The sequence below is a fragment of the Python bivittatus genome, unplaced genomic scaffold (assembly GCF_059951505.1).
Source record: "Python bivittatus isolate LINGU-HERP-01145 unplaced genomic scaffold, Pbiv_v1 ctg000330_np1212, whole genome shotgun sequence".
NCBI classification, from domain to species: Eukaryota; Metazoa; Chordata; class Lepidosauria; order Squamata; family Pythonidae; genus Python; species Python bivittatus.
In genome coordinates this window covers 30,236,647-30,250,173 of record NW_028277058.1, presented here as the reverse complement: position 1 = coordinate 30,250,173, position 13,527 = coordinate 30,236,647, and the positions used below count along the sequence as shown (strand labels likewise).

Here is a 13,527-nt window from a genome sequence, read left to right as displayed (position 1 = left end):
AATATACCCTACAACGCTAAAGTAGCATTCCAAGAATCCCTACGGTGCCTGTTTCTTGCCCTGGCCTACTTCAAAGGGCAATCTGGAAAGCTTGTCCAAGTTTCTCTCTGTTTTGTTTTTTGTTTATACTAATCAAAATCAAGGTGGGCTATTTTGAGTTTCTTTTTCATGATACCTTCTATCTCTGGACTGGGTAATCTTTTGTCACAGTCTCTCCTTAATTGGTTGCTCCTTTCTTCCACCCTTAATGGCTCCCTCATACCTTCCCCAAGATCAGCTCTAAATCCCATTACAATACTACATCATGCGGGCTCTTCTCTGATACTACAGATTTCTGTTCATTATTGTGTATAGTGTACAAACTGGGAGATAATCAGCCCAGCCTACCTCACAGGGCTGTTGTGGGAAAAATAAGACAAAGGAATATTATGTACACTGCCTTGAGCTCTTGTATAGAATGCAGGATATAACATTATATAACAAATAAATAAAGTGCAGCTTAACAATAAACTTTGGACTGAGAGAGAAAGAAAAAAGGGAGAAATAGAAAGCAGTAAGTAAAAGTGGAAATTCTCTGATGTTAAGAATGCGTTTCATAATGTTGTGATTAGCTGGGTAAAATTATTTTCTAAAGTGACATTTTTCAGCACTGTAGTGGCACTACTGTACAGAGTTTTTAAAAAGTCACATTAATTGAAGTGATTTATAACCTACATTTATTGTGAACTGGGTTTAAAAACTAATTAATAGTGCAATATCTATGATCATATATACTGTATTCTTTTAGGGTAAAGCAATTTTCAGCTGGCTTTTCTCTCCATTTTTAACACTGTGGGTCTGAGACCACCTTATCAGGAGTCACAAGAACCTTATCAGGATAAAGTTCACAAGGTTCTTGGCAAAATAATTTCCCCCTGTTTTTATGAGGTGCAGTTCTTCCCTATCTAAGAGTACCTTTATTGGTGAAGTAGACTATGGTCTAGGAATCCAAATCTTTCTTGACAACACCATCTTCATGGCCAGGATTTTCTTTCCTTTGTTGTTCCTTCACTATGAATGGAAGGGTGATGAAAACACTTCCTACAATTCCAGCCCCTTCATCTTTCTAGCCTAGTTTTATAATTTCATGCAACCCTCTTTTAGCAGTGTTGCTTAGCCTGACATGGATAAGCAGGAATGGATAGTGATCATATCGATGACTCTTGGTGATCTTTCCATCATATTCTGAATACATGCACCAGGAAGATAGCACACCTGTTACAATGGCTCCTTATATCTAGCACACTAATGATCCCTTCACCACCATCACCACTGCTCTTCTCTTCCTCCTCAGTGGGGATTCTTGGTTCTGTTGACCCATGTAGAGCTGCGTCTTTTCTACTGATACGGAGAGGCTGAGGTTGGGATAATAGAACTTGCTCAGGTAGATGGTGCTTGCCTTCCATGTTTGCATCCTTTGAACAACTCCAGTGGTGTGGAGGACCACCATGTTTAATCACTCTTTCTTGCCACAAACTTGAAATGCTCATTTCCCCCATGGAGGTGCCTTCCACCTCCTTATGTCCCTCCCCTACTGATCGTGCCTCTGGATGACTTCCTGCGCCCTGCTCCTCAGAGGCCTCATTCTGTCAGCTTTGGTGAAAAGCTGTTTGTGCAGTACTGCTGTATTTGTCATGTTCCCTGATGTGTCTAAAGAAGAAAGACTGGCCCCCAGTTCTTTCACCCTTTTCTTCTGCAAGGAGAAATGCTAGTGTTTGCCACAGAGATAATTAGCATAGTCTTCTGGTAAACATAGCACCAGCTTCCAAGTTACTCCACTGATGCCACTGATCAGTGGTTCCACTGATGCCACTGATACCATTGTTTTGACAGTATCTCAAGTCAGCTTGTTCCTCTCCCTGCTAAATTCTCTGACAAAACTTTCCTATTCCTGTTTGCTCTCCTGTTTGCTTGCTCTGGTTGTGAACTCCCTGGTGCCTATTTTTCTAGTGTGTTGGCTGAGACTCATGAAGCATGAGCCAATTTTGCATGTTTTCAGTATTTTATTTATCCCTGTATGTATTAGAGACATTTGAGTTTAAAAGCCAAGGCAAGCTTTTTCAAAAAAAAGATTAAATGGGTATCAGATTGCATGCCATTGTATTTTAACTCACAGAATATACATATGGTTTTACATTTGAGTTGTAAAGTAAGTTTTTTTATATTTCACATTTTTCCTTTACTAGATTGCTATAAAATGGAATAGATCAAGTTGCTACAGTAAACCTGTCTGTATAGTAGGTAAATGGCCTACATAACATAATGAAAGTGAAGAATTTTAGCAGTCAGCATGTTAACAAAGGCAATCTAGGGCAGTTGTAGCTGATAAGACACCTTAAAATACTTCCTTACTTCTCAGGAGACCTATATAGATTAGTTAATGTTTGTACAGCACTTTGAAAAGAGTTGGATATTATAATGTGACCTTTACCAGTGCACTTATTTACTTTTGTTGGCATAAGTGTGCTGTCTGCGTCTAAGCTAGGATAGGATCCTTTTTCTTTTCAACATAAAAATCAACCTTGATCCTAAACATGTTTTCTCAGAAATAAGTACCATTTACTGCAAATGAACATTCCATGTATGCTCCTTAAGAAAAGAATCATAAGATGAAAGGGACACAAGAAGAAATTCATTTGCTGTTCAGATATGGAGAACAGCTCAGCCCTCTGGATATCATAATGAAAGGCTATAGAAAAGGAAACAAAAGCAGGAAGTAAAAGACACCAATTTATTGACTAATTGTTTATCAGTAGGATAAAGCTAATAAGGTCATAGATAAAGGAAAATAATATGAGAGAAAAATGTAAACAACATTTAAAAGAAAAACATAAGTTGCATAGCTCAGAAAGATAGATTACATTTAAATCTAACAATAGGAAAAAAGAAGAATAGTAAAGGATGGAGGATATGTTTGAAAGTCAATTCAGTATGAGAAGTACAAAAAGTGAAGTGAAGAAAAAAGAAATAGCAAGAAAAAGCCTGAAAAGTTTGTAAGAAAGTATATGGTAAATAAAAATAAAATAGTTAAAAATTGATTAATTATAGCTAACTTGAAAATAATTATAAGATAAATAATAAATAATAAAAATGACATGTATCAAAAACATCTTAGGAAAACCAAAATGAAAATTTTAGAAAGTTCATTAAGAAAAAGGACATGAGAAAAATATATTTAGTGGATTAGAATGGGGCTTAGACATCACCTTAATGTGAAAGCTTAGATTATATCAAGAATAAAAAACAGAAGGATATTGTATTAAAAGATATACAGAAAATTATTTTGAGATTTAGCATTGAATAGATGACAAAGAGTGGTTTTCTTGAAGAGGTTATCCATCCACATTTGCTCTATATTGCTCTACTGTGACCCAGAACTTTATTCTGTTGTTATTATCTCTTGCAAATATACTATTCCTTACCTGAAACTTCAGTGAAGAGATCCATGGAGGAAGTACTGTATGTCCTTGAGTGAGCACTTGGATATCTTCCCCCAAACAGTTTGACTGGCAAACTATTCAGAAACAGATATTTAATATGAGATGGTATTCCATTTTCTGAATTCTTATTTGCTTAACTATTCACTCCTAAATTGGCTGTGTCTGCACAACATGCTTAATTAAGTTCTGGGTTCATTGAACCATATATAAACCAAATTGGGTGTGTTAACATAGCATGCTAAGCCACAAAAACCTAAGCAGAATTAAAACTAACCAAACTTAACACGTTAGGCTAAGCTTTTACCTGATCTGGTAAAGAGTTCTATGTGATCATACCCATTCAGTTGTAACTACTTACAACAAGAATCTATAAGTCACCTCTCCAAAATGGTACTAAGACTGCTTTGGTCACCTTAATGGATGACTTATACTGTATCAGAAAATAGATGAAGGAAATATACCCCTGCTAGTGCTCCTGAGCTTCTGGATGCCTTCTAGAATCCTTCTGGGCCATTTGGTAGGGTTAGGTCATGGGGGTTCTTTTGAAATGGCTCTAGACTTTATTTTCAGTCATATTCCAGACGTTTGATACCTAGGTTATCAAACTGTGATGTTCCACAAGGTTCTGTCTTCTCTAATTTGTTGTTCAACGCCTACATTAAATAATTGGGGAAGGTCATTTGGAGCTTTGGAATGGAGTGTCATCAAGTAAGCTGAGGACATCCAGCTCTACTGCTCCTAACCATCTAATTTCAAGAAAGAAGTCAGTGCCCTTGAATGTTTATCATCTATATAAAACAACTGGGGGAGGTCTTTGGAGCTTTGGAAGAAAGGGCCATCAGTAGGCTGATGATACTTGGCTGTACTGTTCCCTACCATTTAATTCCAAAGAAGCAATAATTATCCTTCAATTCTGCCTAATCTCATGAATTGACTGGATGATGGAGAACAATCTAAAATTAAAAGTTTAAGAAAACAAGGTGCTGTTGGTAAGAAAAAAACTAGATTCACAGATTGAGCTCAAACCTGGCCCTTCTCTAGAAAGAGTGTGTGGGCACTTTGGAAGTGCTCCTTGAATCCTAGCCATCACCAGTTTGTAGCTATGTCCTGCATAACTATGGCTTGTATACCAAATGTGACCTTTCCTAAGCTGGTTGGACTTGGCAACAGTTATTCACATGTTGATTTTAACTCATTTCAACTATTAGAACATGCTCTACATGATGGTACTGTTGAAAAATGTCCAGAAATTACAATTGATACAAAATGCTAACTGACACAAGGTAAAGGAGCCACATTGTACCTGTAGTCCAGGTTGCCTACTGGACACAATTTAAGATGCTAGTATTGCCCTTTAAAGTCCTAAATGGGTTATGGCTTGATTATCTGAAGGACTGCTTGGTTACTTATATCAGCAGGAGAAGCTCTTTTGAAGATGCCAATGCTGCCAAATGCTCAGCTATCTTGTACATGAGACAGGACCTTCTCTTGTGTGGTACCCAGACTATGGAATGTTCTCCCCAGGGAAGTTAATTTGGCCCCCACTCTTCCAGTATTTAAGGAAAAAAAAATTCTTTTGCCAAGTTGTTAACTGTTAATTGAATTTAACAATAATGAGTCATTTTTTATTTTAACTACTGATCTTACTGTCATGTTTTACATTTCTTTTAATGGAATGCTTATGTAAGCAGAAAGGTTGGGAATACATTTCATAAGTTAAAAAGAAAATAAAAAGAGCTGCCTAAGGCATAAAACAGTCAATGCTATGAATATTATCTATAATTCTTGAGATGTGTTTAATGATGACCTATCATTTAATAACTTTTAGTAATTTATTGATAATGTGCAGTGTAACATTTTGCAATGTTTAGACATGCACAAGAACCCAAGAAATTGCTTTATATTGAGCCAGTCATCCATTCTTCCCCAAATAATTGTCACTGACTGGCAGAAGAGTTTTGTACTTAGTGATGCTAATTATTGAACATGGGGACTTCTGCATGAAAAGTATGTGCAACACCACTGAGCTACAATATTTCTGCAAATAAAAACCCTCCTGGAAATAATTTAGTTACAATGAAATTGTTTATTTCAAGAGTTTTGGACAAATTTATTTCTTAGTAAAAGCATTTCATATAACTCATTTCAGATGGTCAATATTTTTAACAAAAATTATCACAATGCTCCTTAAAACTACCTTATAAAATAGTTGAGTATCTAGATATACAATGGAGCATAGTCTGAGACTGAGAGTATAATGTGTCCATTCTTACATTTAACTATGCTTTCTTATTTTGTAAGATTACAAATTCAGTATCTCACTATGAATTGGATACAGATAAGTAGTAATTTATGCTTTTTTTCCCCTATTTAGGATTGAGTGGTATTCTCGGAACTGGGTCTCGTTGTGAGAAGGCATGCAATCCTCAGATGGGAAACCTAGGTTATGGACGTAAATTGTGGACAGATACAACATGTGGATACAACTCCACAGAATTTTACTGTTCCTACAGTGAAAATACAGACCTCCTATGCAAGTGGCCTAAGTGTAGCAAATGCAACTCTATGAATGCACATCTGTCTCATCTACCTTCTGCCATGGTTGATTCATCTTTTAGGTTGCCACACACATGGTGGCAATCAGCACAAGGAGTACAGAGGGAGAAGATCCAGCTCAACTTGGAAACTGAATTTTATTTCACTCATTTGATCATGATATTCAAGTCGCCAAGACCAGCAGCCATGGTCCTGGAGAGATCTCAGGATTTTGGGAAAAGTTGGAAACCTTATAAGTATTTTTCGATCAACTGCTCAGCAACCTTCGGGCTGGATGATGATGTAGCTAAGAAAGAGGCACTTTGCACTTCAAGATACTCCAGCCATTTCCCCTGCACAGGAGGAGAGGTGAGTTTATTAAGATGTCCAAAACCAATAAACATTTAAAAGTTGTTTGAAAACTGTCAGTCCCCTACTTCATATTTCTAAGTAAAAGGTAAAGAAATTCCCAGTCTAGCCTACAATACTAGTATTACCTGGGAGTGTCCCATCCAGTTATTAAGCAGCTCCAGCTTTGGTGATCTTCCAAATGCCAGGCAAAGTTGGCCGGGTGCTGCTACCTGCTGAGACCTTATTTCCAAGTACTGTGTTAAAAAGGAGTATCAGTTATTGTTATAACCCATGGAAAGATAAAAGATAAAGATTTGTTCATGTATTTATATTTCCAGACACAATATTGCTTGCTTGAAGCCTTGGGAGTTTTGCTTTCTTTATGTATAGCTGTGTATTTTATTATAATTCTTTGCCAGTGACACCCATTTTGGCAAAGAATTATAATAAGTCGCTTCTGACATATCCTTCTGGGACTTCCTGCCATTTTATTCCATTACTGCCATTACTGCCATTATTTTTATATGATGAGAAAATTACGGTAAAACAAATAGACTATAATAGAAAACCAACCTATTCTACTAAAATAGAAAACCAACCTATTACTGGCAAGTAGAGTGTATTTGTCAAATTCTGCATCTCACATCCACAATGCCTCACATCAGGCAGCTTCTGACATATCCTTCTGGGATTTCCTGCCATGTTATTCCCCTTTCTGTCAGAAAGCCATACTTAAGAACTTAACTATCTAATGGAGCAGTAGCCTCACTCTTAGTAGCAAAACTGACCAGTACAGGTTGGTAGATGTGAGTTAATGGGGATATCCTTACTATGCTAATTATATGCTGATCTAGTTGATCTGAAGTTCTTTCGATTGTTCTAGAGTATTGCCACACAACAGTCAAGTGACCTAGTGTAATAGACTTCTAAAGAAGGAAATACAAGCCTTTCCTCTGTGCTCATGCTATTTCATAGACTGAGATCAAGTTATTTAATATAGCCTGGGTAATCACACTGTACAAGCTCAAGAATTACTAACTGGGAAGAAATATACTGTCTTTAGTCTCAGTAAAAGCAAGTGTACACTCCTTAGAATGCAAAGATTAGTTGGGAAAAATAGCTATCAATTTCAGAAGCCAAAACAGGAGAGTTACAGATCAAAAACTTTTTGTTCCTTCCCATAATAACCAAAAATAAAATGTTGTAAAATTATCAAATATTTATGCTAATAATATGATTTATGTACATTGTTCAAGTCCACATTTTGTGTGGAAGGCTGTCTGTACATCCCGATGCTCTAATTTTGTATATATAAATTTAACATTGCGTGTGTGCATACACATGTGTATGTATGCTTCATGTGCCATATACACACACACAAACATATATATGCATATACATACCCAAACACACATAACATTATATGTGTCCACCCACAGGAAAGAAAGTGATTGTCCATTGCTTTGCTGGAACAGAAAGGTGGGTGGGCACAGCAGCAGGAGAATTGTCCAGTGGAGGGTGTGGTAGCCTGCTGTCCAGGCTGAATACAATACAGGCAGTCCTCAGGTTATGGTAGCAATTGGGACTGGAATTTCTATCGCTAAGCAATGCAGTCATAAAGCGCAACGACACATGACCTCATCGCTTAGTGACAGGAATCCTGGTAGTGTGTTGACCGCCTATAATCCTCTTATGCCCACCTCTTTTTAGAAACATGTAGATGACTTAGCGCTATTCTTCTTTCTTTTTAAGATGGTGATCCATTAGGCAGGTGAACCTGTCCTAGCTCTCACATATTATAAATAATGTACATTACATATTACTTATGATGGATGCTCATTTAATCACCTATTTAAAATCAACGCTTTTCTGAATACATACATTCTTTTAAAAAATCATAACTTGGAAGAATAAAACTAGGTGCACTGTTGTGAACTGAGCATACTATATTAGTATATGATTATATGGGCTTTTATAGTTCCTCAGCATAGGAATATTTTACTATGTAATGTGGTTTATTTATCCAGTTATTTCTTAGTTGTTTTAATCCAGTTTATCCATAGTGGGATTATAAACTGCTCTGAGCCAGTTACCCATTGTAGAAGCATATAAGCCTAATAAAATATAATAAATATGTGCATTCTTCTATAATCCAGAAAGGCACTTGGAATTCTATTTGTAACTTACAGAAGAAGAACAAGTAAGATCTGTTAGCACTAGCAGTCATCTGTCTGGAAATACCCCAGGTCAACTAATGAGATTAAATGAATTCTAAATAAAGACATCACCCTTTGAATAGGAAACCATTTACCTCTCATGTTATTTGCTTTATAAACATTAGCAAAAAGACAAAGTAAGTCCTGCACAATATATAACACAATTAGATCCTTTTATGAAACAATGCTGAGAAAGTTGGACAGTGTGTTCTTTATAATTTGCAGCTCATTATGATGTCACCTCTTCTGGCCTTCTCTTTTTTGGTATTTTATGAAATAGTACAACATGAGATATGAAGGGTACAATCCAACTATATAAATATATATCCCATTAGTGAGGTTCATTAGAAAGAGAGGTACCTGTCACCAAGTATCCACTTCATCTAATAATGGAACAAAAATACTATACAGTGGAAAAGGACTCTAAACACAATAGTCCACTTAAAGCTTGATACATTTCCTGTATCTTATTAATCATTTACAGTTTCTGACAAGAAGTCTCTTTGCAAAAGACATGCTATCTGCAAGTTTACATTCTCATTTCATTTAATATTTGAAGGAAAATATGTCAAGAAAGTAAAATAAATCTTTGATATTTGCAACAGAATGTTAATTATAGTGAAGGTAAGTTACCATATTTATCACCATATAACGCACAGGTGTATAACACACACCTTAATTTTAAGAAGGAAGTTTGAGTAAAAAACCTTAAATTTAAAATAAATGACTTGGAAGCAAAATAAAGGGAGCTCTGAACTTTTTGTTTATTAATATTTAGACCACTTATAAGGTAAATACGTAATATGAAAGAAAAAGCACCTCTTTGAACGAAAAAGATATTATAAACTTAGGCATATTCCACAACCTTTAACTTGAAACCAGCTGTATATGCTAAACACTTTTGTCTTGATTCCATTAGGGATACCGGTAGTTTTAAGAAACTGAAACAAGTAGTGTTTCACATCACCCGTGCAGTCCGGCACTCAGTGTGTCAGAGCAAAGCGCCAGCCAGACAGACAGACCTTGTGCTAAAGATTTCACGGGCACAGCTCTGGCATCAGGACCCCGAACGAAGACCCAGCGAGATTGGAGTGCTCCATCCTCCTCAGATGCTCCGTGGCAGGCCTCAAAGGGGCAGCTTGGGCTGCTTGAGCTCCGCCCCTGGAAGAGTGGCTGCTCAGAAGGCTTCGGGCCCCCTCGGGAGGTCTTGGTGAGCAGACCTTTTAGCCCACTCCCACAGCTGGTCCGCAGAGCCGCCACCTCCCACAGCCAGCAGGGGTCTGGTGGTCGGGCTCGCAGGCCAGCTGCGTCCGCCCACCAACCCGCCTTCCCTCCGTCCCAAATCCAGCCACTCTGCCAGCTGGCCGGCTGGCTGGAGGAAGTGGCTCCAGGTGGGAGCTGAGACCTGCGGATCACAGCTGCATGGTGGGGGGGCTGCCGGGCTCCTCCTGGCTCCACCCAGGGGCTGCAGGGCACGCTTCCGGCCAGGCCCCGGCTCCGGGGGTTGTGTGGTGGCTTCTGCGACCATGGCTATGGCCACAAGCCCTCCCTTGCTGGCCGGGGCACCTCTGGCTCTGTGGAGCCATCCCAGTGCGGCAGCAGGTTGGAAAGGGCTCACTCGCTTCTGAGGGATGCATTGCCTGGGATGGGTCAGGGCCTGCTCCTCTGAGGCCCTTTGGGGAGGTGCTTTGCTCTGACACACTGAGTGCTGGTGCATGCGGGTGATGTCACTAAAGTACTGCGAGCTTCCCTCCTCTCTTTGCAGTGTTCAGGCAGTAGTAGTAATGAGTCAGAGAAAAGCGCTGGTGCTTTGCTCTGATACACTGAGTGCCAGACCACATGGGTGATGTTACTAAAGACTGCAAACAGAGGAGGCATGGTTTAAGTGCCATTAGTTGGAGGAGGAGGTGGGAAGTGTGTGGTTGCAGCCCTGGTTACAGCCCTGGCTCAAATGAAGGCTCCACTCTTCCAGCCCTGCCACTTGAGGTGAGAAGCCGAAGGGCTTATACAGGGGATTATACATTGGCGTATAACACACATATCGGCGTATAACATGCAGCTAGGATTTCAGGCCCAAATTTTAGGGGGAAAGGTGCGTGTTATATGCTGATAAATACGGTACATAAGTACTTTATTATATAGCTACACATTAGGACTATGCAGCATATGACATCTGACATTTCCATAATTTCAGAGGGTGCAAGAAAAGACATGGCTACTTTAAGATGTGATACTCTGTACTCCTGAAGCATCCTTTGGAAATTGAGTCTGAGTGGGGCAAAAAAGTATTTAGTCAGCCACCAATTGTGCAAGTTCTCCCACTTAAAAAGGTGAGAGAGGCCTGTAATTTTCATCATAGGTATACCTCAACTATGAGAGACAAAATGGGGAAAAAAATCCCGAAAATCACATTGTCTGATTTTTAAAGAATTTATTTGCAAATCATGGTGGAAAATAAGTATTTGGTCACCTACAAACAAGCAAGATGTCTGGCTCTCACAGACCTGTAACTACTTCTTTAAGAGGCTCCTCTGTCCTCCACTCGTTACCTGTAGTAATGGCACCTGTTTGACCTTGTTATCAGTATAAAAGACACCTGTCCACAACATCAAACAGTCACACTCCAAACTCCACTATGGCCAAGACCAAAGAGCTGTCGAAGGACACCAGAAACAAAATTGTAGACCTGCACCAGTCTGGAAAGACTGAATCTGCAATAGGCAAGCAGCTTGGTGTGAAGAAATCAACTGTGGGAGCAATAATTAGAAAATGGAAGACATACAAGACCACTGATAATCTCCCTTGATCTGGGGCTCCACGCAAGATCTCATCCTGTGGGGTCAAAATGATCACAAGAACGGTGAGCAAAAATCCCAGAACCACATGGGGGGACCTAGTGAATGACCTGCAGAGAGCTGGGACCAAAGTAACAAAGGCTACCATCAGTAACACACTACGCCGCCAGGGACTCAAATCCTGCAGTGCCAGATGTGTCCCCCTGCTTAAGCCACTACATGTGTGGGCCCGTCTGAAGTTTGCTAGAGAGCATTTGGATGATCCAGAAGAGGATTGGGAGAATGTCATATGGTCAGATGAAACCAAAGTAGAACGTTTTGGTCTAAACTCAACTTGTCGTGTTTGGAGGAGAGAGAATGCTGAGTTGCATCCAAAGAACACCATACCTACTGTGAAGCATGGGGGTGGAAACATCATGCTTTGGGGCTGTTTTTCTGCAAAGGAACCAGGATGACTGATCCGTGTAAAGGAAAGAATGAATGGGGCCATGTATTGTGAGATTTTGAGTGAACACCTCCTTCCATCAGCAAGGGCATTGAAGATGAAACGTGGCTGGGTCTTTCAGCATGACAGTGATCCCAAACACACCGCCTGGGCAACGAAGGAGTGGCTTCGTAAGAAGCATTTCAAGGTCCTGGAGTGGCCTAGCCAGTCTCCAGATCTCAACCCCATGGAAAACCTTTGGAGGGAGTTGAAAGTCCGTGTTGCCCAGCGACAGCCCCAAAACATCACTGCTCTAGAGGAGATCTGCATGGAGGAATGGGCCAAAATACCAGCAACAGTGTGTGAAAACCTTGTGAAGACTTACAGAAAACGTTTGACCTCTGTCATTGCCAACAAAGGATATATAACAAAGTATTGAGATGAACTTTGGATATTGACCAAATACTTATTTTCCGCCATGATTTGCAAATAAATTCTTTAAAAATCAGACAATGTGATTTTCTGGATTTTTTCCCCATTTTGTCTCTCATAGTTGAGGTATACCTATGATGAAAATTACAGGCCTCTCTCATCTTTTTAAGTGGGAGAACTTGCACAATTGGTGGCTGACTAAATACTTTTTGCCCCACTGTAAACATTTAAGGTAGATTTCATAAAATTTGGATGTGGCTATTTTAGCCATGAAGTTTGATCCTTTGATCCAGGTTTCAGCCTGAAGTTGATTTGCAGGGATCCAAATTAAAGCAGGTCTGACAGACAGCTGCCACTCTCTGCTTATCTACATTCAGCAGTGGGCAACCCAGCACTTCCCTGCATAGCTGGTTCCACTATCAGATTGCTCTTGCCATTCAAAGCAGATTCAACTGGAATATCCTTTTCTGTAACTTTAATCCATTATTTCATATTCTGCATTCTGGAATGATGGAGAATCAGACTTGACCTTCTGTATGATATTGTTTTAGTATTTATAATGCTATAATAACCCCCAGCTCACCCCATCTTCTCTTTTCATGGATATCCATTCCCGGTTCCTTCAGTATAATTTCATAGGTCTTAAATTTCTAGGTCTTGATGATCCTTTTTTACTTCTGTCTGGGACAGTATCAGTGTGTCTGAAATTTTTCCAAAGGTGCATTTAGCACTGCTGGTAAAGGGAAGATTTAAATGTTATTAGAGTGCAAAACAGCTGGCAAGAAAGGAAATTTTATTTTAAAGATGCTTGTTCGGTGTACTTGCATACATGTACATTTTGATGCTTTATTTAATTTTGTATGTGTGAATTTAATCTTAGTTTGTATGTGTGTGCGTGTATTTTTGTGTACACATACACACACACACACACCTATATGTCGACTAAGACCCAGCCATAGGAAGGAGAATGATTGGCAATTCCTTTCTCTAGCAGAAAGGTGGGAGACCACCTCAGTTGAAGAATTGTCCAATGGGAGCAAGTGGGAGCCAGCAGTCCAGACTAAATAACTTGCAAACTGTTGCAAAGTGTTTCATTCCAAGTATACTTTGCCTAAACTAAAACCATTTTAGATTTAAACACTCATGAGCCCAAGAAAGGAGCAATTTAAAACAATTATATGCTCTGTGTGTCAAATAACCCATTGATTATGGCAAGTCATTGAGAAGTATGGAATTTATAATTTGAAACATCTGGAAGGCACCAGGATCTTTTAGGACTTTCTGTTTTAGGAACT

The 13,527-nt window shown here is 39.1% G+C and overlaps 1 protein-coding gene and 1 long non-coding RNA gene across 4 annotated transcripts in view; one reads left to right on the top strand and one right to left on the bottom strand.

The window, feature by feature from the left end:
- The window catches only part of NTN4 (netrin 4), a 50,648-nt gene that overhangs the window by 2,235 nt on the left and 34,886 nt on the right, over positions 1-13,527 (top strand). For all 3 annotated transcript variants that reach the window (XM_088141899.1, XM_007424625.4, XM_025164370.2), the window contains exon 2: positions 5,854-6,383. In XM_088141899.1, the coding sequence (XP_087998025.1) occupies positions 5,854-6,383 (530 nt within the window). The remainder of the gene's footprint in view (positions 1-5,853; positions 6,384-13,527) is intronic.
- Positions 2,609-13,527, bottom strand: part of LOC148215934 (uncharacterized) — a 62,482-nt gene continuing 51,563 nt past the window's right edge. The window contains exons 2-4 of the long non-coding RNA XR_015796432.1: positions 6,512-6,619; positions 3,462-3,553; positions 2,609-2,728 (exon numbers count right to left, since the gene is read on the bottom strand). This is a non-coding gene — a long non-coding RNA (uncharacterized LOC148215934). The remainder of the gene's footprint in view (positions 2,729-3,461; positions 3,554-6,511; positions 6,620-13,527) is intronic.